The 26,027-nt window shown below is 28.8% G+C and overlaps 1 protein-coding gene and 1 long non-coding RNA gene across 2 annotated transcripts in view; one reads left to right on the top strand and one right to left on the bottom strand.

Moving 5' to 3' along the window:
* The window catches only part of LOC123297797 (insulin gene enhancer protein ISL-1), a 59,496-nt gene extending 40,658 nt beyond the window's left edge, over positions 1 to 18,838 (bottom strand). Inside the window, exon 1 of the mRNA XM_044879586.1 lies at positions 18,546 to 18,838. Coding sequence (XP_044735521.1) covers positions 18,546 to 18,687 — 142 coding nt within the window. The 5' untranslated portion in view covers positions 18,688 to 18,838. The remainder of the gene's footprint in view (positions 1 to 18,545) is intronic.
* On the top strand, positions 9,003 to 24,966 carry LOC123297798. The gene is made up of 3 exons (XR_006535252.1): positions 9,003 to 9,055; positions 14,895 to 14,902; positions 24,956 to 24,966. It is a non-coding gene; the product is annotated as an uncharacterized LOC123297798 (long non-coding RNA).
* The last annotated feature ends 1,061 nt before the right edge of the window (positions 24,967 to 26,027 follow it).

Raw genomic sequence — 26,027 nt, 5'->3', positions numbered from 1 at the left:
TCTGTTTTCTACAATGTTAAATCGCTTCAATGTTTTAAAATCATTATACAGAGTGTTTAGGAAGAAATAATGGAAATAATGGTATCAAGTTATGAAACTTTTTCTTAAATATGATGTCCAGGATCGAACTACTACATATATTGATTTATTAATAAATATATTGATTATACATACACACACTGTTAAATATAAAACCGTACTCTAGTCGGGTCGAGTAAAAAATAAGGTTTATTTTGAAGATAATACACTCGCCTAATTAATGAATAAATTTGAATTCCACATATTCGTTGTGTGCGTAGTCATGGTAAGGACAATAAAATCGATGCCAGCCGGCGCTTCCAGTAAAAATAAAGGAGGCTGTTATGACTAATTTCCAATTCTTTACATGTTAATGTTATAAAAAATATCAAATTAAAATTATTGAAAAACACTAATTAATTAAACTTAATACGTTAAAAATTGTGAAAATAAGAAATCAAATTGCACAAATATTATTTTTCAAATGTAAATTATCATAATTATTTATTTAAATTTGTGAGACAATAATATTAAATTTTCAATGTAAGTCATAAGTGCAATCCATACAATTACATATGCATCCAAACAATTCTATAATTAAAGTAGTGTATCGTTACCATGGAAACGCTTCCAATAAAACTCACGCACGGTGCAAATAATATAATTATTGTAGGTATATATTTATACACACAATTCCCTGGTGTAACAATAATTCTTGTTAGGGTGACTTCTTTAAAAGATTAATTAATCTAAGTTATGTATTGTTCAATCTAATGTGAATAAACTATTAACGACAAATTTTATGAAACCAATGAAAACAAAATTATTTATTTTGGTGTGTGATTAATCAATGCAAAAGTTATTGATTTGAATAATGTATTCCAAGTTGTTTTAACCAAATATGGAATTGATTATTAAATCATATCATTGATAATCAAGATTTTGTTAATGATTGTGTCGTAGGTGTTTTGTAAGAAAACTTGGTAAAAATGATGAAGAATGAAGACTTTAAAGGTATCGATTCGGAAAATATGGAACACTTTTGAAGAGTTGAACGAAATTAAAACCATGGAACATAAAGCTTAAAAGTTTGTAAGTTTTCGAATATATTTTATGTAGAAGTTACGAGATGAACTTCTACATAAATGTGTAGAATATCTTCTTTTTGTGTGTATTAAGGATACATAAAAACTAGCTACCTATATGTTACACAGTGTGACGCATTTAAGATAAAGACATCCTTACATTTTCGTCATTTATAGGAATATCGATTTGAAAATTTGCACAATAATATAGGGGGATGGGTTACATTTTTTAAAATTGTTTACAGAAACCTGAACCTTAAACTCAACCTACTACAAATTGACAAATAGGGCAAATTTTTATGTTACACTCTCAGTAAATTTAAAATATATTTTCCAGATTTATTATATATAAATTTTATTTTCAATTATAATAAAAATAAAAATTATCCAGCAATTTTTTGTTTTGCGGACCATTTAGCACCCTTTGTGAATAGCGCCCGGGACATGATGCAGCCCCTTGCCAACCCCTCGCTACGCCACTGATTTTAGTGTATCCTTGTATAAAACTGCGTACTGTACTGATATTTAGGAAATCATAATAAAACCAAGTACGAATTTCTGGTATCACCATTTATAGCGATAAAATATTCCACTAATATGCTTTTTATTTAAATTACATGAAAATTTTTACAAATACCAAAAATGTTCTTCTGAAATTAAAATAAAATTTAAAAATGTTACATCTCAAAATAAACTCATTTACTTTATTGGTTTTGATAAATGATCTAAAATGTTTAAAATCTTGTTATGACTTTTGTAAACCTACGACCAAAAATATATTTTTTTTTATGCATAAAAACAATACAACTCAAAGTACGGTGAATCTTGAATGAGATGACCAAAAAAAAAAAATGGACATAATTTTTAAGTGTAAATTAAACATTGAAATAGAAGTTTTTTTGGGCGCCGGGCGGACGGTAAAGCGATGCCGCAAGTTGTTGATCGGCACGCTATGGAATGTCGTTACATGAACATACATACGATCACGAATGATTCTTTTAATGTATGGTACCATAACATATACCACCTTTTATCCCTCTTTGTCCCTCTTGCTTCTTCAGTACCATCATCATCCTCGTAAAGTCAACTTACAAATTCAAATAACAAAGTATGTATATGAAGTGCTAGGATAGGCACTTCTTGTTTTCACCACGAAAACTGAATAATTTGATACCTTTTCCTTTGAGGTGACCACAACGTTAAAACAATTCAAATTATTCAGCATGTGAGTGGATAAAGGACCCCACATAATTAGATAAGAAAATTGCTTTCTAAGAAACATTTTCAAACCGCCACCAAAACGTAATTCGGGTCGTTCTGGTCAAAAGCTATCATGGCCACAAAATTTTTTAACTTCGAGCTACGGACGGTCAAGCTACACATACAGAGTGGAACATTTTAATCTATTATGGCAAATAGCTCGTTTTGTAATTAACTTAAAAAAATAGCTCAAGCAAAAGTTGCATAGTTTGGATGGAGGAAATCGGTTCAGTTTGTAGAAAGCTCTAAGGAAAAAGGTAATTTAACGGAGATCGTTCTTAGATATGCTTAAAGAGTAAGTTAAGGGTTCCAAAATTCCCGAAAGATTTGTCGGGAGTTTTTAAAATTTTGTAATGGGCCTCGCAATATTAGATAGGAAAATTTCTTTCTGTTATACTTGTTCTAGTCCACTCTAAAATTTTTGGGTCATTCTGATAAAAAGCTCTCACAGCCACAAAAATGTTTAATGAGTATTTTTCGAGCTACGGGCAATCAAAAGTGGATTAGAAAAAACACTACACATACATTAAAGGTGGGTTAAAAAAAGTTTCACAGAAGCCATTTTCCTATCGAATATTGCGGGGTCCTTTCACTTGCTTTTAAATTAATATGTGATCCATAAAATTCTCTCTTTATACCTGATCATCAATGCAATGGCCAATAGCTTATTGTTCATTGATAAATTATCAGTTGAGTGTGACAAGTAAATTTAAAGTAATGTTGACGAACCAGAAACTAAATTTGCAACAAGGGAACATGCGGAAAGAGAATTCCTTATCCCGCATGAACAAAATTAAAAAATTTTACAATAATTAATTAATGAATCAATGCATAGTATAAAACACAGTCGCTTGCCGCTGTTTGTACCTATCATGTCCCTATGTATGCTTAGTTCTTACGCAACTGCGCAAGAGATTTTGATGCGGTTTTTATGTATAGTACATGCATAATATAGTAGAGTAAGAGGTTGAAATAGACGTTGAAAGGGATTTTCTTCAAAAACTTAAAAAGTTGTGCATCGATTATGCTCAAATATAGACAAGGCATACACACAGCTTCAAGGATTGTTTCTCTTCTTAACTTTCGGAGAGGGCAGAACGGTGGAGCGAGAAAGTGGGAATGAATAATCGAAAATTTTCAAATATACCCAAGTGGGGTATCAAATGAAAGAGCATGACGTGTACATTACAAAACTGAAACCCCTACGCAAGGGGATATGAGGAGGGGAGGTGAAAGTGGGTTAGCTGCCCAGCAAAGAGGATAGTTCACAGCTAGTACATTATATTAATAAAGTTATTGGCCTGGCAGCAAATGTCTTTTTCACCACAGTTCGTTATTACTTGCTTTATGTATTTGATTTTATTTTTAAAAATAAGTTGATGCGATGATAAAGCCACTGGTTGCAGTCCGTTTCAGTTTCAGTATATGTGTGTGTGTGTGTGTGTGTGTGTGTGTGTGTGTGTGTGTATTCAAATAATGCTTTGCATAAATATCTATTTATATTTAGAGGTGGTTTTAAATTTTATTCATTACGTGTTTTCTTTGATAAAATGCAATTCTATATTATTTACTTTCATATATGTATAATGGGATATTAACGGGTACTTAAAAGGATGAATCAGCAAATCAGTTGAATACACAAATTTGGAAAAGTTGTTATAATATATTCTTATAGCATCATAGCATTACTTTTTCGTTCCTACAAGAAGTACATAATTTGGAACAATTTTTATTTTATATTGCCTAATTGGGGATAATCCTGATGTCAAATTGTCCATATAACCCATAAAAATGTAAAACTAGATTTGATGCCATGACAACATTTGAAAGTGAAAATTGAATTGATTAAAAACCGTAGAAGTAGAATAAGCAAGCAAATATTTTATTCAAAGGTTGACCATATCTCGTTTTAGCAAAACAAAGTTTTATATGTAATATCTATGGCGATACCCACGACTGACGCCACTAGTGGACATCAATTAGGAATTTCAAACGTTCATATTTTGCATACTAGTAAAGATCTTTAAAAACTAACTTCACTTTTCTATTCGTCAAGTGAGAATTGTTCATCTGAAGTGATAAAAAAAATTTAGTCCGATCTCCTATTTAATTGTAAGAATATCTATTTTAGAGAAATCTATACCAACTATTTTATCAATCGACTATAAGATTTTTTTCGAAAAAAAAAAGATTGGTACGTCAAGAGACCGGAGTAACTCGAGTTCTAAATAAAAATCGAAAGAGTTCAACTAATTGGGGTCGAGATCTTCCAGTTTATTCTTCGCGATGAGATCCACCACGTCAAAGATATAGTTTCCATGTACCTACTCAATTCTATAATACAAAATATAGCTGACAATAAACGTAGCGCAGGGTCTGTTTCAATGCTGTAAAAATGGGCACTTTTCTGGCTCAGAAATTGGTGAGAAAAGCATAAAACTTTTCACTCTAGGATTATAGTTTTGTTTGGTGGCGATCTGTCCCATCTTACGAACCTAAAGTCACATTAACGTGTTTGAGGTTAATAATTACAATCGTTTAAAATTACCTACCTATATCGATAGGAGATAAAAAATTATATTATTATGAAAGTAATGTGAGAATTTAAGAACGTTAATTTTTTGTTTATTTTATGTTGCATATCCTTTTGATTAACTTAAATGTGTGATGCTGAATGGACTAGTCATATGGCGTGCCAAATTCCCATTTAAAGAATGTCTGAAAAAAGAGTTGAAAATTTTTTTTAAGAGAAATATATAGCAACATTATTTTATTTGTGAAATTTAAATTTTAATCCAATCTTATAAAATTTTCAATTGTATTTTATACATATTTTAAATTAGATGCAGGTTTAGTGTGTGTATATAATAGGGCTTCACTCAAGATCGAAATTATATTGATCTTGTCTGGATCTGACTGGTTTGTAGTAGATTTGGCACTGGTCCGATTTCAGTTAAGTATCAGTACCTGGACGACCAAGTTTTTTTCGGTGTTTTTTGAGTTAAAAAGGCACAAATTTTATCCTAATATAATAATATAACACTAATATAACAATCATTTAAACTATCTCCACAAAAATACCAATTTGAATGTCCCGGTAAAGTACTTTATTTCGTCACCAATAGATGTCAAGAAGAGTCACATTTTGCAGTCAATATTTGAGTTTTTCCGGAAAACATGGATAAAACGACGTTTCCTAAGAAAAAAACGTAGCTAGATCAATTTTTCGATGTTGTTTTAGAAAAGTTGTTCATTTTTTTATAAAAAACATTTTTTTGTTTGTTTTTGTTTTATCTCTTAACAGTTTACAAGATGGGTCTCAAGGATACAATGCCCAATTGTACTATATGTTGCTCATTTACGAACTCAAACTTACTTTTTACGTCCTGAATACGATAGATAAATTTCATATTTATAATCTCTCTTTGTTTTTGAATTATCGTAAAGACAGACGAACAGGCGGGTTGACAAGCGGAAATGAACTAATAAGGAGATTTAATTTATTGCATCAATATACATATTTACTAATCGTTACAAATTTGGGATTAAACTTAACATACTCTGATATATTTCATATACATAGGGTATAAAATTTACTAGTATTATATTCTTATTAATTTACTACTCAATATTTCAAAAATTATCATGCCATACGAGAATTGATGACTTAAAATATATCAACGATAATAGGCTAAAAACATGGATTTCAGCAGGCAGGCGTTAAGTAAATAAATGCGTATAAATAAACCATATACTAACTTAATACAATGCTGTTCAAACTTATGAAAGGATTATCTAATAAAAAATAGCCTACTCTTTCTAGTGGTCTATGAAAGTAACACACACGAGTATTTAAGCAATTAACTCAGTCTCTTGTTTCTTTTCACATGTTTTAGTTTAAAATCGTACCGTTTACTTTTGCATCAGCCAGCATTTTAAGTAGAATTGGCCTTCTGAATTGATTTAAAATAATTTTTTTGCGTTAAATCTTAAAACAAACACTATACAAACAGATAGGTAGTAGGTACTCAGCCGACGGGTAAATATATATTTTTTTATAAACAAACATTTAAGTATATAGCTAATAAACGTAAGAATATATCATGTGTATATTTTTTTTTTAAAGTTTAAGACTTGATTATCGTCTCAGCTACCGTTATTAAGACAGGTAAACCAGATATCTATCGACTTAATGTGACATCATGTCAGATTATACAGATAAATATCTCGTTACGTTATTTTTTTATTAAAAAAAAATATATATAAACTTATTATTAAGCTTCTTAAGGTAGTACGAGCGCCAGGGCGAGTTTAGACTTGTAATTCAAATTATTTGTACCTTATTTTCAACTTTGATGAAGAATTTTGTTATAACTTCATGAATGTAGACGAAAACAAAAAAAAATTTTTTTTTCGATATTCTGCCATGGTTTTTGAACATCGAAAGCTAAATAATTAAACAAAATTTTCAATTATTGATATTTTGAAAATTACTCCAGACATCCAACAATTTTATTCTTAATTTTCATCTTATATTGTCAAGTTATAACATAGTTCACCATCAAAATTGAAAAAATATATTATTTTAATTTGTGCCTCCACTATATACCAACCGACTTAATTAGTCGGGTACAACGGGTTTTTTTTTTTTGTCTACAATAATTTATTATCGTTTAACTCAAATTTAAATAGTTTGTTTTTAATTTCCACCTATCTATGAAAAATCTATGAAAACATATCATCTATCTACAATTTTCCCATAAGATCAATGTTAAATATGCCTACTTTTGAAATAATTTATTTATTTAAATAATCGGGTTACACCACCTAAATTTTTCAGAATTGATTTATTCTTGATCCATCTTCATATAAAAGAAGTAAAGCCTTTTATCCAAAATTGTCCTGGCCTTCGTACATCCTTAAACTACTTTTTTATGATATAAATGATAGAGATTATTATTATTTGGCGCCTATATTATGCTTTTTTTTTAACATAAGTTGAATAGTTACAGTCAAGCACGTAGCCAGAAATTCCACCTGGGGGAGAATTGATTGTTACCATTGACGATTTTAGATGCGGCAAATCTGGGCCACCGCTCAGGGCCACGTGTTTGGTAAGGCCTCTTCACACACAATGTGAGACCGAAAAACGAATGGTGAAAAATCTTTCTCAAAATTAAAATTGAACAAAAACTATTTGAGATCAACTATGTCTTGGAACCATCGACATGGTTGCAAAATAAAAAGCTCGCAAATTTAACTTTTGTGTCTATATATATCTACTTTGATAAAAAATTTTTTTCTGAAGTCGATATTAACCACGTTCTTTTTTTCCAAAAGGTGATTAATTGGCGTCGTTTTCAAAACGTAATTGCTCACAAGAAAATTAATTATAGAGTCTTCTGTTTTTTGAAATCAGCTCTATTGCTTGCATTTATTTTAAATATCATATTTAATTAGAATAATCTAGAGCTTTTACAAAGAGTAAAAAGCTTAATAATGTTTGATTTACAATTGAAATTAAACATAAGTAGGTATAATTTAAACACACAGTCTGGTCTGATCTGGTAGCTGGTTACATATAAATATCTCTAGGGAGTTAGTTAGGTAAAGTTATGGTACATAAGTTAATCAATGCCATTTCCCAATGGACAAAAACTCTGTCAATATACAATATTATAATTAAATACTTGGAAAGTTGTATAATATACCTATACCAAGAATATGTATATGATACAAGAAAGAAAACTTTAGTTTTTAAAATTTACTACACATACAAGTTCCACGGCACATTTTCTTTTGATCTTAAATCGTTGATTGATATGCAACGACCGAAAAAAGAACAGGTTAAAAAATACTCCACAAATTAGGAATTATCTACTTTATTCACATATAGTTATTATATAATTTTTTGGTCTTTTATATGATGAAACACTTTAGTCCTTGAATTTAATAACATGTTAAAGAAGTTCTTATAATGGATCCGAAAATACAAATCGAAAATTAGGGATTATCAATTTGTCCATTTTTTACATTCCATAGATAACTAGAGTGCTATTTATTGGTCGCAGAAACGATGCAATGAAGTTCGAAAAGTTTGAACAGTAAGCCGGATTTGAATGCGATTTTCGGCATTCGGTTTGAGTGTCGAATTTTGTGACCTAAATTGATTTATAAGAAATTAAAAATTATGCAATTTGCATAAATAATACGCATTTTAAATTAACCGTAAATATACTAAATTCACAATTCGGTTACTAAGTGATGAAAATGATTCCAAACTTGTTAATCGGGGGTTTCTGCGTCAGAATTGTTCTCAGACCTGGTATCTGGTACCCAGTGTAAACAGCATCCCCGTCGTCTCTTGGAATTATATCTCTAACGAATTGAATGCCGAAAACCGACACAAATCCGACTTACTAGTCAAATTTTTCGACCTTTGAAAGTTTGTCTCTCGTTTCTACGACTACATGGAATGTAAAAACTATGGACAAATTGATAATTGAATGAAGTGTAATAATTTTGAATAAAGACTAATATAATGAAAAAAATAAAAATGCAAATTTTGTTATGAAAATGAAGGTATCCGAGTATTAAAAAATATTCTTTTTTAAATTTTTTTTTTTTAATATCTCAAACCATCTCTGACGATAGATAAAATATTAAGAATCGGTCCTATTTCTCAATTTGTAGTACCTAGGCTTCTAATTTTGGCTAAGTTACTTAAAAAAAATTACCCTAATGAATCTCCTTCTGTGACTATGCTAAATTTCAAATCGATATTCCTATGAATTACGAAAATATGGATGTGTCTCCATCTTAAATGCTGTATGTGTATATTTTTTTGTGACTTATTACGACTTACAAAGAAATTATTTTAGAAGTGTGAAAAGAAGGGCAATAAGGAAACTATGCCGACAATTTTCTCGGCAAAGTGTTAAAGAAAACAGAGATAATTTGAAGTGAGTACATTGCAATTTTTATATTTTGTTATAATAAATATCCTGATCAAACCAAACGTATTGTACGCACATATTGGGTTGACTACTAAATCAGAAATATGTCTTTTTTAAACTAATACTACAATTATTTCATACAATAAAAACTAAAAGTAGATATAAAATTGAATTCTTTAAAGAATCAAACAATCATTTGACATCTAAAATTAATAAATTAAATTTTCAGCGAAGTATATGGTAGATAAAAAAAGTAAGCGCTACATTTATAATGTACAAGGTACGAAAGAATATAGTTCCTACCGGGTGCCCACGACACCTCGATTTTTTAACAAATTTTTATAACACCATATTTAAAGTAAATTTATATGTTGAAAATGACCTTAGTGACGGTAGGTTTATGAATATGCAAATACCTATACTAATTAATAATAATATGTTTAACACTCCCAATAAAATGATTAATGTTGAACTTGAAGTAAGTAGAAGTTAAGACGCCAATGCCTAATAATACCAACCTAATAAAAGTATCTATCTATCTACGAATGGTCTTTAAATATTTATAAAGCGACTTATTTTATTTTTATTACTTTAACAAAAAAAAAAGTTTATCTATCATACAGTGAGATTACAGACAGACATTGTATTTTATTGCAGATATTTATTTATTCCTAAAGCATAAAAAAGTGCATTGATCATAAAATTTGAAATACTTAGATACTATACACTTATACAAGGTGGCAGAAAAGTGGTGAAAATGGGATGGAATTGTAAGAAGAAAGAACCGTTAACGAGTAAAGACTTCGTTAATTTATCGTTATTAATTAAAAAATAATATTGGAGAATGAGAAAGTTTTATAGTAAGTAAAGTTGATGGAACTAAAATTTACTATCGAATCATTGTTTCGCTGAGATTTTTATCTATACGTTCAAAGGTCTAAAATTAAAAAAATTGAATTATTTTCGAAATAAAGAAGTTGTAAATGTGAAATATACATATTATACCATGTAAATGTGAAATATACATAGTATATTAAGTTTAGTTCCAAGTTTGTAACGCTTAAAAATATTGATACCACGAATAAAAGTTTGGTATAGGTGTTTCTAAAATCACCTAATTAGTTCAATACCGGTTGTATGTCCGCCTGTCTGCCGTAAGCACGATAACTCAACGAAAAGTGATATCAAGCTGAAATTTTTATAGCATGGAATTGTAAGGAAGAGGACGTAAAAAGCGAGGTCGACTTCGTAAATGATCAATATAGGTCAATTGGTTCTTGGTTCCGTAGGCCCCATCTTGTAAACTGTTAGAGATAGAACAAAAGTTTAAATGCAAAAAATGTTCCTTATAAAAAAATAAACAACTTTTGTTTGAAATATTTTCTTGTAAACATCACTGTATACCCACGAGGGCGCTAATTAGTGTGCAAATTTTATAGTATGTATTAATATGGGAATATCAGTTATGTGTGTGTGGTTATTTAAGAGTTCATATCTTTCTTTATTTACGTGACGTCAAAAAACAAACGATTGCATCATCATCACTGTCTATACATGGTATTTCAACAATTAACTCAGTCAATTTTTTGTTTTCACTTGTTTTATATGAAGTTGGACTAAGTCTTAATCAATTTTGAAAATTTTAAGAGTGGTTGCCTGATTATTTAAATAAATAAATGACTTCAAAAGTAGGCATATTTAACATTGGTTTTATGGTAAAAAGATAAATGGATGATGTGTTTTCATAGATTTCTCCAAAACAAATCGGTGGAAAGAAAAATCTATTTAATTTAAAGTTAAAACCGTAATAAAATATTAAAAACAAAAAATATCCGTTGTGTCCGACTAATTAAGGATGTATGAGCACGGTAGCGGGGACAAAAATTTAAAGAAATTAACTTTTTCAATTTCGATGGTGAATTATATTGTATCTTGACAATATAAGACGAAAAGTAAGAATAAAATTTTTCGACATATGGAGTAATTTTCAAAATATCGAAAATTGAAAATTTTGTTAAATTCTCTAGCTTTCGATATTGCGAAAACCAAAGCAGATATCGAAGAATTTTATTCTTATTTTTCGTCTACATTCATGAAGTTATAACGAAATTCATAATCAATGTTGAAAATAAGACACAAATAATTTCAACCCTAAATGTAAAATTGCCATGATGCTCGTACTACCTTAAAAAATTATTTGACTAAAGTATTTTAAGTTAAATTAAAACTAAAAAAATCTTATAAGACAAATAAACAAATAATCCGATTTAAATACAAATGATTGAAGTGATTGAAGCACAACATTGACTGACTGACTCAAGACAGACAGACAGATGGACAGATTTCATTAATGAAGCTAAGATTAAATTAGTTTATTTAATGTGTAATAATGATGCATCTCAAAATGTACATAATCTTATACATTGTATTTTATTAATTTTGTGTATAAAATATATGTTTGTATGTGTGTGTATGGTCAGTATCTGTATACCTAAATACAGCTGTGGACAGAAGCGATAAGTATTACAAGGTAAGAGGCGCCTTAAGTCCGAGACAGATTCTAGCGCCGGGCGGGTCTCTAAACATGTCATCTTAAGGCCTCACAGTAGTAAATCACTAAAAAAAAATAAACAACTATCGTATTTATTTATATATGGGCTATCGTAGTGTCCCATAGCTGGGCACCGGTTACTCTATTTACTCAGTAAGCTTTGCAGGAAGTTTACGTATCCTCCAATGAGAATAAGAAAGAGACGTATTTTCTGAGGTGAGAGTCACTCAGTGTAAATACAGAGTATCCTGCAAATTATTTTTAAAAAATTAAAACATTTATCGTTGAAAAGTATAATCATGTAATGAATAACCAAACTTGTCATTCATTGCAAGAGCAAATGATAGAGCAAAAATTTATTTTTGCTTTATCACATTCAAATTTTATCCAATTTTGATAAACAAAGTATGGAATTCTACTAAATTTGGGCCATACTTTTCAAATTTCTGGTCAAAATTAACCTAGCTCTAATAGCTTTTAAGAATATGGAGTCCAGGTCTCGCAATTTGGCACATAAGTGATAGCTAGCAAAAAAATGACATTGCAGCTGAAAAGAATGACCCAAAATTAGTGTGTTTCAAAAAAAATTCCAATAAGATCGGATAAAATTTACCTGTGTTATCAAGAAAATAAAATTTTTAAACTTTATGACGTCATCAGAATCCAAAAAATTTAATTTTGCTCTATCACACTCAAATTTTATCCAATTTTGATAAACTAAGTATGGAATTCTACTAAATTTGGGCCATACTTTTCAAATTTGTGGTCAAAATTAACCTAGCTCTAATAGGTTTCAAGAATATGGAGTCCAGGTCCCGCAATTAGGCACATAAGTGATAGCTAGCAAAAAACTGGCATTGCAGCTGAAAAGAATGACCCAAAATTAGTGGATTTCAAAAAAAATTCCAATAAGATCGGATAAAACTTACCTGTGTTATCAAGAAAATAAAATTTTTAAACTTTATGACGTCATCAGAATCCAAAAAATTTAATTTTGCTCTATCACACTCAAATTTTATCCAATTTTGATAAACTAAGTATGGAATTCTACTAAATTTGGGCCATACTTTTCAAATTTGTAGTCAGCCATAATAGCTTTTAAAAATATGGAGTCCAGGTCCAATGTAATGAATGAAGCCCACTCCCAAACCTTATCATTGGGATGTGTATGGTAAATTAAAATTCCTATTTCCTTTTAAGAACAGTAAACTATTTTCTGTTTAGATTCTAAACAGGTGGACACTCTTGTTAAATTATTTTAAACACTTCAGAACATATCTTTTTTGTTTAAATCCATAAAGAGTTAACCAAAGTTAAGTCAAAGCCTGCTCAGCTATGGCTATCGTTATGTCTGTATGTATTGTCCAGTTAGTGTGTCCTGTTCAAAATCATAAAAATTGTCCTTTTTACAACAAAATTTTATGAATGAAATTTTTTTTGTCAATGCAAATGACAAAAAAAAAAATTACCAATAAATTCTTTGGACGAAAGTTGTAAGAAAGGAAGTGATAGGTATTTTATTTTTGTAATAAAATATATTTTTGTCCTTGAATTTTTATCAAATTTTTAAATTGTTTAAGTGATTATAAATTTCAATGTAATTTGTTAATTGCTGAAATTCGGAGACGAAAAATTATACCTATGAAATATTATTACAAAAAAAAGCAAAGTACAAAATTATGAATTTTTTCTAAATAACAAATATTTTTAGTATTTTTTTATCAGGTTTAAGGAAAAAGTGCTCGGGTGGTTTTTTCTATAGACACTTAGTTTTCGAAATAAAAATTCTTGAAAAATTAAAAATGTAATCTTCAATTTTAAGAAAAATGTGTTATTTTTTCAATCTCTGAGGGAATAGGGAATATTAATGAAATTTAAATTTGGTTCAAATATTTTTTTTCCATTACTTTAATGATTGGACATTTCAACTTTATTTTAGTAATTAATATCTTTTTAATTACTTAAAATTAATTAATAAAAGTACAAATTCAGTGAGGGCATTTTAAAATTTCTAAAACGCAAATTCAAATTTTTATACGGACGTGACATCATAGTACGGGCTTGTCAAATTTTTTGACAGACTGTATGATATTAATTACTTACATTTTATATAGTATTTCATTAAATTATACTATTCTACAGCTTTTTATTAGAAAACTTAATAATAACGAGTGTAAATTCTGTGTTGTAAATTCATTTTTTTAAATGTAAATTATACATTGAACTGTCACCAATTGACAGATCTACTTATACGTCATCAACCGAGAGCGCCAAAAAACTGCGTTTAAATATCTCAAAATTATAATGTATTTTAAATATTTTTTTACACTTAAATACAGCATTTTTAAGCATTATTGATATTTTTTACTTTGTTATAAAGGTGTAAAGAATGAATTAAAAATATAAAAAATATTTATGAATATTCCCTATTCGCTTATAGCTATTGTACAGAAGAAAACAGCTTTATATTCGAACAAGAAGTTCCTTTGAAGTTTTTGAATCCGATATATAGGTGCTATTAACAAGATATGGCTTCGCTAAGTATCAATTTCTCGAAAAATATTGGTCAAATTGACGCATTTAAACTATAGAACCTAAATAAAAGTTACTACAATTTAATTTCTTCTCAAACGTTTATAAGTATCCACAAAAATATTTTCGCTAAAGTTCTTTTTTTTAAATTAAAAATAGGAAACTCAATTTAAATCATCCTTTACACATGCATTTTTTTTTTTGAAATAGAAAATTTCTAAAAATATTTTATAAAGATTTATCATAGACTTTGATCTATGACACATCACAATCTATATTTATGATTTTGATTTATTTATAATTTATTTCAAGTATAAAGAACTTTGATTGAGAATCTTATCATAAAACATAAATATAAATAAACACATACATACACACACACACATACACACACACACACATGTGATAAGAATATTTTGACTAATTATTATCTAATAGTAAATAGATAAAATAATAGGTAATTAAATAGCATAACAAGACATAAATCATTAGGTAAGCTGGTGTATCAAATATAATATTAAAAAAATATTTTTACAGTTTTTCTTTTTGCTGCCCCCCCCCCTCTCCACCCAAATATTATTAATTTATCCAAAAATTAATTGCTCAAGTTAAAAAAATTCAAAGTGTTTAACACCTAGAATATTTTGACAGGTGCGATTTTAATGACATAGAGTATACCTATCTTTTTATGAAACTAAAATAAAAGCTAATAAGAGCGATCAGTGTCACTTGTTGTGAAAGGCACACATTTTCGAAATAACTACGGGACGTCGGAAGTGTCTTTCAATTTTATTTCAACGCATAAACATATAACTTGTCTCAAATATATATCTGAAATTTATACATCGTTCAAAAATAAGACCTTTGAAATCCTTGTAAAAGATTCAAATTTGGGTGAAAAGGATTTCATTCAATATTAAAGTTTAATAATATTAAGAAAATTTGAATTAATAAATAGAAATTTTGAAATTTCGAGCCAAAATTAAACCTAGCCCCATTTGAAACATTAATTATTTTAATATTTGTAAATAAAATAAGAATTAAAAAATAAATTTACCTATCTAATTAATTTTTTTTTTAATTTTAAGGCGAGCGTTTATCAAAATTTTTGGTAAATAGCCGCACAGTAAGAACATTTTCTAAGATCTGTTACATCAAATTCAAAAATTTGTGGAGTAGATAGTAATTCTTAGCTAGTCCAACATCACTAAAATCGAGCACCGCTGAGAAAGTTTCTTCTTTTTTTAAGATTGGGACTCTGATAAATTTTTTAAATAGAAATTTTGGAATTTGGGGCCCCATTTGAAACAATAATTATTTTAATATTTGTAAATAAAAAAATAAGAATTAAAAAATAAATTTACCTATCTAATTAAATTTTTTTTAATTTTAAAGCGAGCGTTTATATTTATTACAATGAACCAGAAAGTAAACTGTAAGGAATGCAAAATTTTATCAAAATTTTTGGTAAATAGCCGCACAGTAAGAACATTTTCTAAGATCTGTTACATCAGAATAAAAAATTTGTGGAATAGGTAGTAATTCTTAGCTAGTCCTACATCAATCGAGCACCGCTGAGAAAGTTTCTTCTTCTTTTAAGATTGGGACTCTGATAAATTTTTTATTTCACCATCATAGCTAACAATTGATAAAAACTCTTCTTTTCTTTTGTTATTTATTTAAAAAAAATTCTTAAAATCAAAATTTTGTCCGAAAACCCAAAAAAAAAACGCCTATAATTTTTGTGCGTCTAGCGACGATACCTACGTTTTGTCAAGTATCATATACAAAAGATTTAAGAAGTACTATTTCTAAGACAGATATTCATCAATTTTAAGCTCGTGAAACAGTAAAAATTTCCAAGGGTCCTAACTAAAAAATTGTATATTTTTAATTAGGGCACTTGTTAGGATTGTCAGAGAAAAAAATTCGAAAAAATATGCACTAACGTTAAACCTTTATTACACATTTTAATTAATTGCAATTAATCTACTTTCTTATCCATTGAGCTAAATTAAAGCTTATTTCTTATTGCCTCTATACATATTAAACTAAATTTCACGTCGCTTCCACCATAATTCTAAACTCAACCGTATTTCATTAAATTGTTAAAAAATAATTCCATAATTTTGTTTTGTCTTTAGAAAAAAATATATTTTTAAAATTTCAAAATTCTCATTAAAATTTGCCAATAAAATTTTTCAGCAGATATAAGTTCCGAACCAAGAAACAAATTAAACCAAAATTTTAAAAATAAATGATTCATTATACTAAAATAACCATAAAAAATAGGTTTTTTTGTATCATATTTGCGGAAATCCCTTGTGTAAGATAAATCTTTGAATTCCCCGGAGAAAAATTCATAATTCAATTACAATTTAGGTATAAAATTTAAAAAAAAAATGTTCTAATTCCTAATGCAGGTTCTGTTCCTCATAATTTGTGAGCTTTTTAAAATATGTTAAATTTATAAATTTGAGCTTTTAAGTTTGAACATATTATTAATAACAAAATCAATTTTTATTAGTTAGGTATAACAAGCGTCACTCGTTTTTCCATAAAATACATTTAATGAAATCAAAATAATGGCATTTGTGTGTTTTCTAAACCTTTTTAGGCCAATAAATATTTCAAAAACTATCGAAAAATATTCCTTTTATTTTTCGCCTAATTTTCTTTAACTTCAAACAGAATCCACCAACATGGTGGATTGTTTGAAACTACTTTGAAACTTCTCAAATATATTCGTACACTCATTTTTTGAAAAACGTCCTTAAGGTTTTTCGATACCAAGACGAAAGTGTTACCAAAAAACCTGAAATTTTGTGTATCAATTCATGAGTATTTAATATGCCTTCTGTGTAAATTTTAAGTCGATTGTACGGTTTACGATAAATTAATTATTAAAAACAGCCCTTTTCACATGGTATGAAGAAGCCGCAATAAATGTTGGTTTTTTAGTCAATAGTACTTTTATCAATATTCCTCAAGTTTTAAGGTAGTAACTATCCGGTAATAGACTTTGCATTCAGAATTTAATGAAACTTGGCATAGTTGTCCATTATTATATCGTAATTAACCAGTTAAATTTTTAGGGGCCTTCAGAGAACTAAAAAAAAAAGATATTTTAAAGATATTTTAACATTGATCCTGATGGGACATCACAGATTTTATTTTATTTCACAAAACTGGACGTTCAGATTTTTAGTTCTCTGAAGGCCCCTAAAAATTTAACTGGTTAATTATAATATAATTATGGACAACTATACCAAGTTTCATTAAATTCTGAATGCAATGTCTATTACCGATAGTACTACCTTAAGCTTAAAAAATCATACCAAAGTTAAGAACTGTACAGAAAAATTAAAAACTTTTTTTGGTAAAAAAAAAACTGACTTTGATAGTTAATTTCTCCTAAACCGTTCAGAGAATGGATATGCATTTTTCACAAAAGACGTATAAAAGTATGATTATTAATTGATTAATAAAACTTCAAATCTTTGGTATCATTTATGGCATCGTACTACCTTGAAGATTTAAAATGAAAATGTTAAAAAAAATTTAAAATTTTATTTATTAATTAATTATTCTTTTTTGAAGGTTTTTTTGTGAAAAATTCATATCGATTTTGGATTGGAAGAAAAGTGTTCTGTTTTTTTTTTTTGGTTAAAAAAACTGACTTTGATATAGTAAATTTTTCCCAAGCCGTACAAAAAATCGATATAAATTTCACAAAAGATGTATAAAAGAATGAATATATGAATTGATAAATAAAATTTCAAAATTTTGTTGGAACATTTTCATTTTTTAGTGAATTGTCGAAGGAAATTTGAAATGGAATTTTGGAAAAATTTCTTCAAATGTTCATCGATCCTACCTACTAGATATCAAACCATCGAGCTCTTTTTGGATCAGTTTCAAGCAAAAAAAACCACTCTTGTGATTTTTTTCTAAACGCTTAGTTTTCGAAAAAAAATTATTGAAAAAAAAAAAATTGCAATATTCGTTGATTTTTAAATGGGTATATTTTTTCAATCTCTGAGAAAATTCGCTTAGCTAACGCAGCTTCTCCGCTACGAATTTTTTTGTTTGTATCAAAATATCTTATAATTGAATAATATATATGAGAAAATTATCACTTACTATTTTGATTATCAATATTCGAACAAGAATCATTGCTTGCTGATAAAGGATGAGGATTAACAACAAGGCTCGGCTGCACCAGGCCACGATGATGTATAGGCAGCTGATGCATGGCCAAGCCACCGTGCTCCGACATCACCATACAGGAGCCTATCTCGAAATCACTAATCCACAAGAAAAAAAAATATATACACACAAAAATTAACCCTCCCAAAAACTGTATTTGGTTCTTCGCTTTTGTTTATCCCGATGAATTTTTTTAAATTATTTTATACAAAAATTTTACAACATTATTAATGAAGTTTTCCGCACAATTTCCGTTAAAAATTTAAAACACTTAATTCACTGGCTAATTAATTAACACATTTATAACAAAAAAAAAAAAACTAAGTTAATTAACAGGTTCATTTAGAAAACTTTATAAAAAAAAAATTAAGTAACGTAAAATACTCGATCACAACGTACTTTGTAGGTATCTGTTACTACTTGTTTCAATGCTCAATTGATACTAACTTGATGCAAACGATAAACGTACTATAGCATTAGTAAACTCCACCTTTCCATGCATGCGATTGGTGTATTACTATCCCCACTACAAGACCAACCCTTGAACAAAATGGTCGACATTAGAATCGATCGAATATTACCGGTTTTATTTGTAATACCATTGGTAGTTCCACAAAATGAACAATCAACTTTTCGGAGTTTATTATTATTATTATTGCTTTGTATAGCCCGTTTTTTCCTTTGTGTTCTTCCATTCCATTGTTGTTGGTTGGGGCTGCTGTTACCTAAAATATGATATGATATTATTTTTTTATTGGGGGGCCTAGGAATATTTACAAACACCTTCGAATATCTTCGTTAATAATCTCAAAATACCTAAAAAAAAAGATTCATTTTATGGACAAATTTGTACTCAATCCTATTTTTTACGCATTGTGAATTTTATTTTTATTTTTTTTTGTCAGGGCTTTAAAATCACTGTTATGTGTAAGTGATCATGTGGAAAGCGATTGTAGGTGACAGCTATGTGGTTATAAATATATTTAGAAATTTCTTCTTTTTTTATGTAGAAGCAGATGTGTTAAAGGCTTCTGTTTACTTACAATTTTTACCCATATTTTTGTATGAGTAACATTATATCTTTTTTTTTTTTTAGTTGATGCTTGACCGATAAAATCATTGTTTTAACACTTGAATTCCTACCGAAAAAATTTTCCCAAAGAACTCAAGAGTAAAAGCGTTGTAAATTAGAAGTTTTTGGTTTAAAATGCTTCAAACTTCTATTTTTAGCGAATTGCCCAACTATTATGTTCGTACTGATGATTGAAATTTCTTCAAATGTTCGATCGATCCTACCTAATAGATGATAAAAGGGTATCAAGAAGGGTTTTGGTATTTGAAAGATCAAGTTCGTTAATGAGAATAATCGATAGATAAACAAGGGTTGGGGGAGAAAGTACGCAAAGTACCCTTAATTCAAAGTTTTGAATTTTTCAAAAAAATATTTTTTTACCAGTTTTAAGAAAAAAAGTACTCTTATAATTTTTTTCTCTAGACTCTTAGTTTTGGAAATAAAAATTCTTGAAAAATTAAAAATGATTCGATTTTAAGAAAATGAGTTATTTTTTCTATCTATAATGGAATTCATTTAGCTAACGCAGCTCCTGCTCTACGAATTTTTTTTAATAAAATAGAATGAAAGAAAATAAAACATTTTTAAATCGAATTTTTTGTTTTGACCGAGATGAATGTTTTTTATGAGTGTGATAATGCACTTAAAACTCTTTTCTTGGTTAGGTTCCTGGTATATGGAATGGAATCATGGAGCTAGAATTTATAAATTTTACAAAAACTGATAGAATAATGAAATTCAAAAATGTAATTTTGGTGGAAGCGAAGTGAAGGAATTATTTACCAGCTTTAATAATAAAATAGTTGAGAAATTGGTTAAATTTTAGGCCTTCCACACATGATTTCAATATAGGTTGTAGTACAGGAGACGGTATAAGGTCGATCTTCACTCATTTGATAACTAGATGAGACATCTTTTTTATATAATTTTATTGATTTATAAACACGCCTATCATAGTTTTGCAATCGAAAAGTATTCATTGCTATTTTTGATTAAATCAATTTTAATCGATTTTTTTCCATGAACGATTTTATTCATCAGGCAAACCTATACCATTATTTTCGAAATTAAATTATCTTTATTCTCTTAATTTTGTCATAGGTAAATTATCTTAATTTTGTCATAGGTGTTCATAAAATCACCTAATTAGTCCGTTCGTCCGTCTGTGGACACGATAACTCAAAAACGAAAAAAGATATCAAGTTGAAATTTTTACAGCGTACTCAGGACGTAAAAAGTGAGGTCAAGTTCGTTAATGAGCATCATAGGTCAATTGGGTCTTGGGTCCGTAGGACCCATCTTGTAAAACGTTAGAGATAGAACAAAAGTTTAAATGTAAAAAATGTTCCGTATCAAAAATTAAACAACTTTTGTTTCAAACATTTTTTCGTAAACATCACTGTTTACCCGTGAGGGCGTCAATTAGGCGGAAATTTTATAATATGTACTATACTTGATTATCAGTTATGTATGGGTCACATGTTTGTATGTGTTATGTGATAAAGAAATCAACACTGACTATGCATGGTATTTCAACAATTAACTCAGTCAATTGTTTGTTTTCACTTGTTTTTGTGTATTTTCTCTCCTAACAAAGGAGTACAAATGCACTCCCTTGTTCCCTCCTCCCCACGTCCATGTATATAGAGGTAAAAAATTATTAACCAAATATTAGCTATACTTCGTAATAATAAAAAAAAATATATATAAGTATAGCATTTACATCGGGAAAAATCAATATTATAAATATTATATAACATATACGATACGCGTTGTCTGAATTTTATCACACTCTCCCTTGTGATTATAGGGGATGAAAGTACATTATACATACAAGCTTTTCAAATGCATGCACAGTCAGTGCTTTTATGTTGTAATCGAGGTAGGGATAGGTATATAGACCGTGAGCTCATCAACAAGCCTAGTTTTTAACATTCTTTATTGAAAGAGATATAGGTTTGGTAATAAAGAATAAAAATTAAAATAAAAAATAATTTATTTTAAAATACTTAAAATTGTACTTAAAAGTAGAAAATAATAAAAAATTCAATGAATGAGTCGTTCATTCAATTCAATTTATTCATTTTTTGTTTAACAATATAGGTAAACATGAGGGAGCAAATTTGTACAAAACTTTGGTGTCCATATGTTGTCCAAAACTATTAAAAAAAACTTTACACAAAAAGAAAACCGCCTTCAAAGAAAAACTTTTCCAAAACAAATTAATGTACACTAAAAAGTAAAAAAATAACGATAATATACCTAATGTAGTTAAAATTATTGTTATTTTTGGAGTCGGTGTCAGCCGAACAACTGACACCTATCTGGTTCGTTTAAATTTTTTCAAAAAATTAAACAAAAACTGTATGTGATGGTGAGGTTATCACCATCAGACAGTCGCTTAAACGGCTCTTCAATTGTTCTTCAATACAGCTGTTCAATCTGGCCACAGAATGATCTGATGCGGGTTATTCTTAGCGTACTTGTACTACCGTCGAGACGAATCGGAACTGTGCCATCAGTGCCCTTAGTAATGCGTTCCTCAGATAACCACTTCCAGATCATATATTGTGTATTGATTGAACAATTGACGGTGATCGACTTGCATGAGCTTTGAACCTTAAACCTATGGAATAGAAGTTCAACACTCTACCAAGCCTACCACACCGCCGTTGGAAATCCCAACAAAAAAATAGAATGTAAATTTGAATTTTGCTCAATTGGTCTTTAGCTGACTTAGATTAACGGTAAAATTGCACTACAATTGGGTTCGTTTTTTTTAAAATTTAGACAAAAAAGTTTGTAAAGTTGGTGTTTATGAATTTTTTTTTTTAAATTTACCAGGGATCCGGCTTTTGATACGAACTGAGGTACTTTGTATCCTTAGTCAAAAGCACGAACAACTGACACCTATCTGGTTCGTTTGTTAAATTTTTTCAAAAAATTAAACAAAAACTGTATGTGATGGTGAGGTTATCACCATCAGACAGCCGCTTAAACGGCTCTTCAATTGTTCTTCAATACAGCTGTTCAATCTGGCCACAGAATGATCTGATGCGGGTTATTCTTAGCGTACTTGTACTACCGTCGAGACGAATCGGAACTGTGCCATCAGTGCCCTTAGTAATGCGTTCCTCAGATAACCACTTCCAGATCATATATTGTGTATTGATTGAACAATTGACGGTGATCGACTTGCGTGAGCTTTGAACCTTAAACCTATGGAGTAGAAGTCCAACACTCTACCAAGCCTACCACACCGCCGTTGGAAATAACAACAAATAAATAGAATGTAAATTTGATTTGATGCATATAATTGTTGCTCGGAGTGTCAATAGATGTGAAAACCAGATTTATGTCGATAATTTTAATTCAAATATTATGAAATTTCAAATTTTTGTACTTAAAGTTCTAAGTTTTCTATCAGCATCTATTTTTTATTTCTCTGTTAATAAGTCTCATGTATTTCCGTTACATCTATTTTTCCCCAATATATGTAAACGTATGTAAAATAACATTTATACAACACCAACAAAAATGAATATCTTATCAACTTATTAAAAAATGTAGCGATTTGATCGTCGGTAAATGTTCATAGCTGTCGGTTCCTTTTATTTTAAGTATTTTATCTATGTAGGACTCTTGAGTACATGATTTTTTTTTACAAGATATTTATACTAGAACACTTATTATGAAATATATGTGTTTCAAGCCATGTGTGTTTTGTGTAATATGACATAGCTAATAGATAATAATATTATGACACCACAGTATTATGCTAGATTGTATAATGTCTTCTACTTACAATTGTATACCTACCAGCTCGGTACCTCAATCGGCCAAAAAATGAGATTAGCTTTTTTGAGGTACGCACTATTTTAAGAAAACTATTGATTTTCGTTGATAAATATTAAAAGAGAAAGTTCAAAAAAATAAAATTACGTATTTTGAGCCTAAACTGGACCATGTATCTTATTTATCCGTTATCCGTTCTCTAGTTATACGTAACTGAAATTTTTAAATTCACCAATTTTTTTTCTCGGAAACGGTAGGGGTTGGGGGTGGGGGTTAGTAATAATATAAAATGGTAGTACTTTTTATTCATTATTCATTTTTTTTTCGAATTTGTGGTAAAAAAAGTATGACTAAATATCTACAAAATATCAAAATTTTTAATAGCTTGCCTGGCAGTAATTTCAGAAACATTTGAGAAATTTTTCAAAATAAATATTATTGAGCTATATCATCAACTTTTCCATTTAATGTTATCAGTGAAAATCAATAATTTTCCGAAAAACTGCATTTTTTTCAAAGTTTTTCAAAAAACTCGCCAAAAAAGAATGGTTCCTAGGGAAATTTTTGTGCAACTTTTTTGTATTTTTGTTTTTGATAACATTTTGAACCCATCCATCATGGTCACGAAGTATGTACCTCAAAAAAGTTGGCATCTAAATTGAGGGGCTGAACTAAACTGTCGAAAACGCAAAACAGCTTTCAAAAATTACAGACATTAATATCAGTTTTGGATTGTAACTTAGCACTTGGCAAAAGAAAAAATATTTTGAAATTGAATAAGACCAAATTATCTTGGTCTTGGTCATGATCTTGACAGTTGTATCTTGGTATTGGTTCCTGCATTATTAGTTTAAGTCCTTTAATTTTCGATCAAGTCTTATTGTATTGTATCAGAATTTTTGTAGTCTTTTAAAATCCTTTACCTCCACGAGTTTAAAAATTTGGTGGGTTTTAACTACCAAAAACCCTATATTTTACGCCCATGAATTGATATTACTTATAAGTGTTGATATGAGTTAAGTTTTGTATGAAAAATAGCGTCACCAAACCAAATTTTATAAAAATCACGCTATTCGTTCTAAAGTTATGAAAAACGATCTCAAAATTGTAAGAAAAGTTGTTTTCTCCGCGTACTCTGAGTCATGGTTCTGTCAACCTGGGTTATGGGAAGTACATAGAGTTTGAATTACTTTACTAAATGTGAAATGACAATGATACTTCTTAGGGTTAACAATGATACTATAATCGAAGACTCTGTATATTTAGTAAGTATAAATTCGTTGTTCAAATATAAGTGTCACAAATAATTGTAATCATATTGAAGTACTTGAAAATGAATAATTAATTCCAGTCAAGTTTCTTTATTCTTTGCTTGGTATTAAATAACAACAAAAATAATATTTTATGTGAATTTATTTTAAATAAAATTTGCACACTTTTATAACGAATATGGTTTAATATGAACTAATTATTTAAGAGTTTAAATTTTACAAAAATGTTTTCTAAAGGCTCTTTCTTTCGTCCAAATCATAATGGTTTTACATTATTGTTTTATTATATTAAAATTAAAATTCGTAATTTTTAATATGTAGATATATCACGTAACCAAAAACACGCCACCATGATGTGACATCATATAGGCAAAAATAATATGCACTATTTACTAATTTGTTGATGACTTTCATAGTAATTGTAGGTGACGTTACCATCAACTTTTTTTGTACATATAATAATTACATACACGACTGTTTTTACCAATATTACGTCACCAAAATAGCAGACAGCGTTTTTGGGAGAATAAAAATGTTTAAAATTTAATTTAACTTTATAGCAAGAAAACGTGTTTATTTTGCCAAAATATATTTTTTTGTTGCTTTTTATTAGGAACATTTTGAATTACTTTTTCAAACATAGTAGAATACCCTATTACATGTTTTTTTTTAGGTATACTGTTAAAGGTTATTTTTGCATTACCAGGACAATATGTACTTGGTATCTATATGGTACTTTTAAAAAGCATTGTGGTATGTGTACCAGAAAATTGGAATACGTAATGATACTGGCGAAACACGAAAAAAAATGTAAGTTTATTCAAATCGGTCACAAAGTCACGATCACCATAAATGGTCGAATTCACGATCGAAATTTACTTGTGTTTTTTAGAGGTCATTTATAAGTTTTAAGTTTTTGATTAGTTAGTTATTATTCACAAATAAGAGGCTTACTTATAAAATAAATTAAAAATTTTAAAATATGAGATTTACTATCAAGGCTGCTTAAAGTATTTAGGCATTAATATTCTTGTAAAATATACCTACAAGCATATGGTGACAAGTATTGGGAAAACCAAAAAATTTAATTTGTTTATTTATAATCACCTATTTCCGAAACTGAAACCAACAAAATTTCCAATCTTTTACCAAATGTGGCATGATTTGACTAAAACCGTCCAGCACATTTCATCTGTAGGGTAAGGGTGTTTTAGATAATTCCTCGAAGAACATGCATTTTTGATTGGTAGCGTTCAAAGATTCCAATGGTAATCCCTT

This window comes from Chrysoperla carnea, chromosome 4, assembly GCF_905475395.1.
Source record: "Chrysoperla carnea chromosome 4, inChrCarn1.1, whole genome shotgun sequence".
Lineage (NCBI taxonomy): Eukaryota > Metazoa > Arthropoda > Insecta > Neuroptera > Chrysopidae > Chrysoperla > Chrysoperla carnea.
The sequence above is the reverse complement of the archived record's forward strand: the minus strand, read 5'-3'. Positions and strand labels throughout refer to the sequence as shown.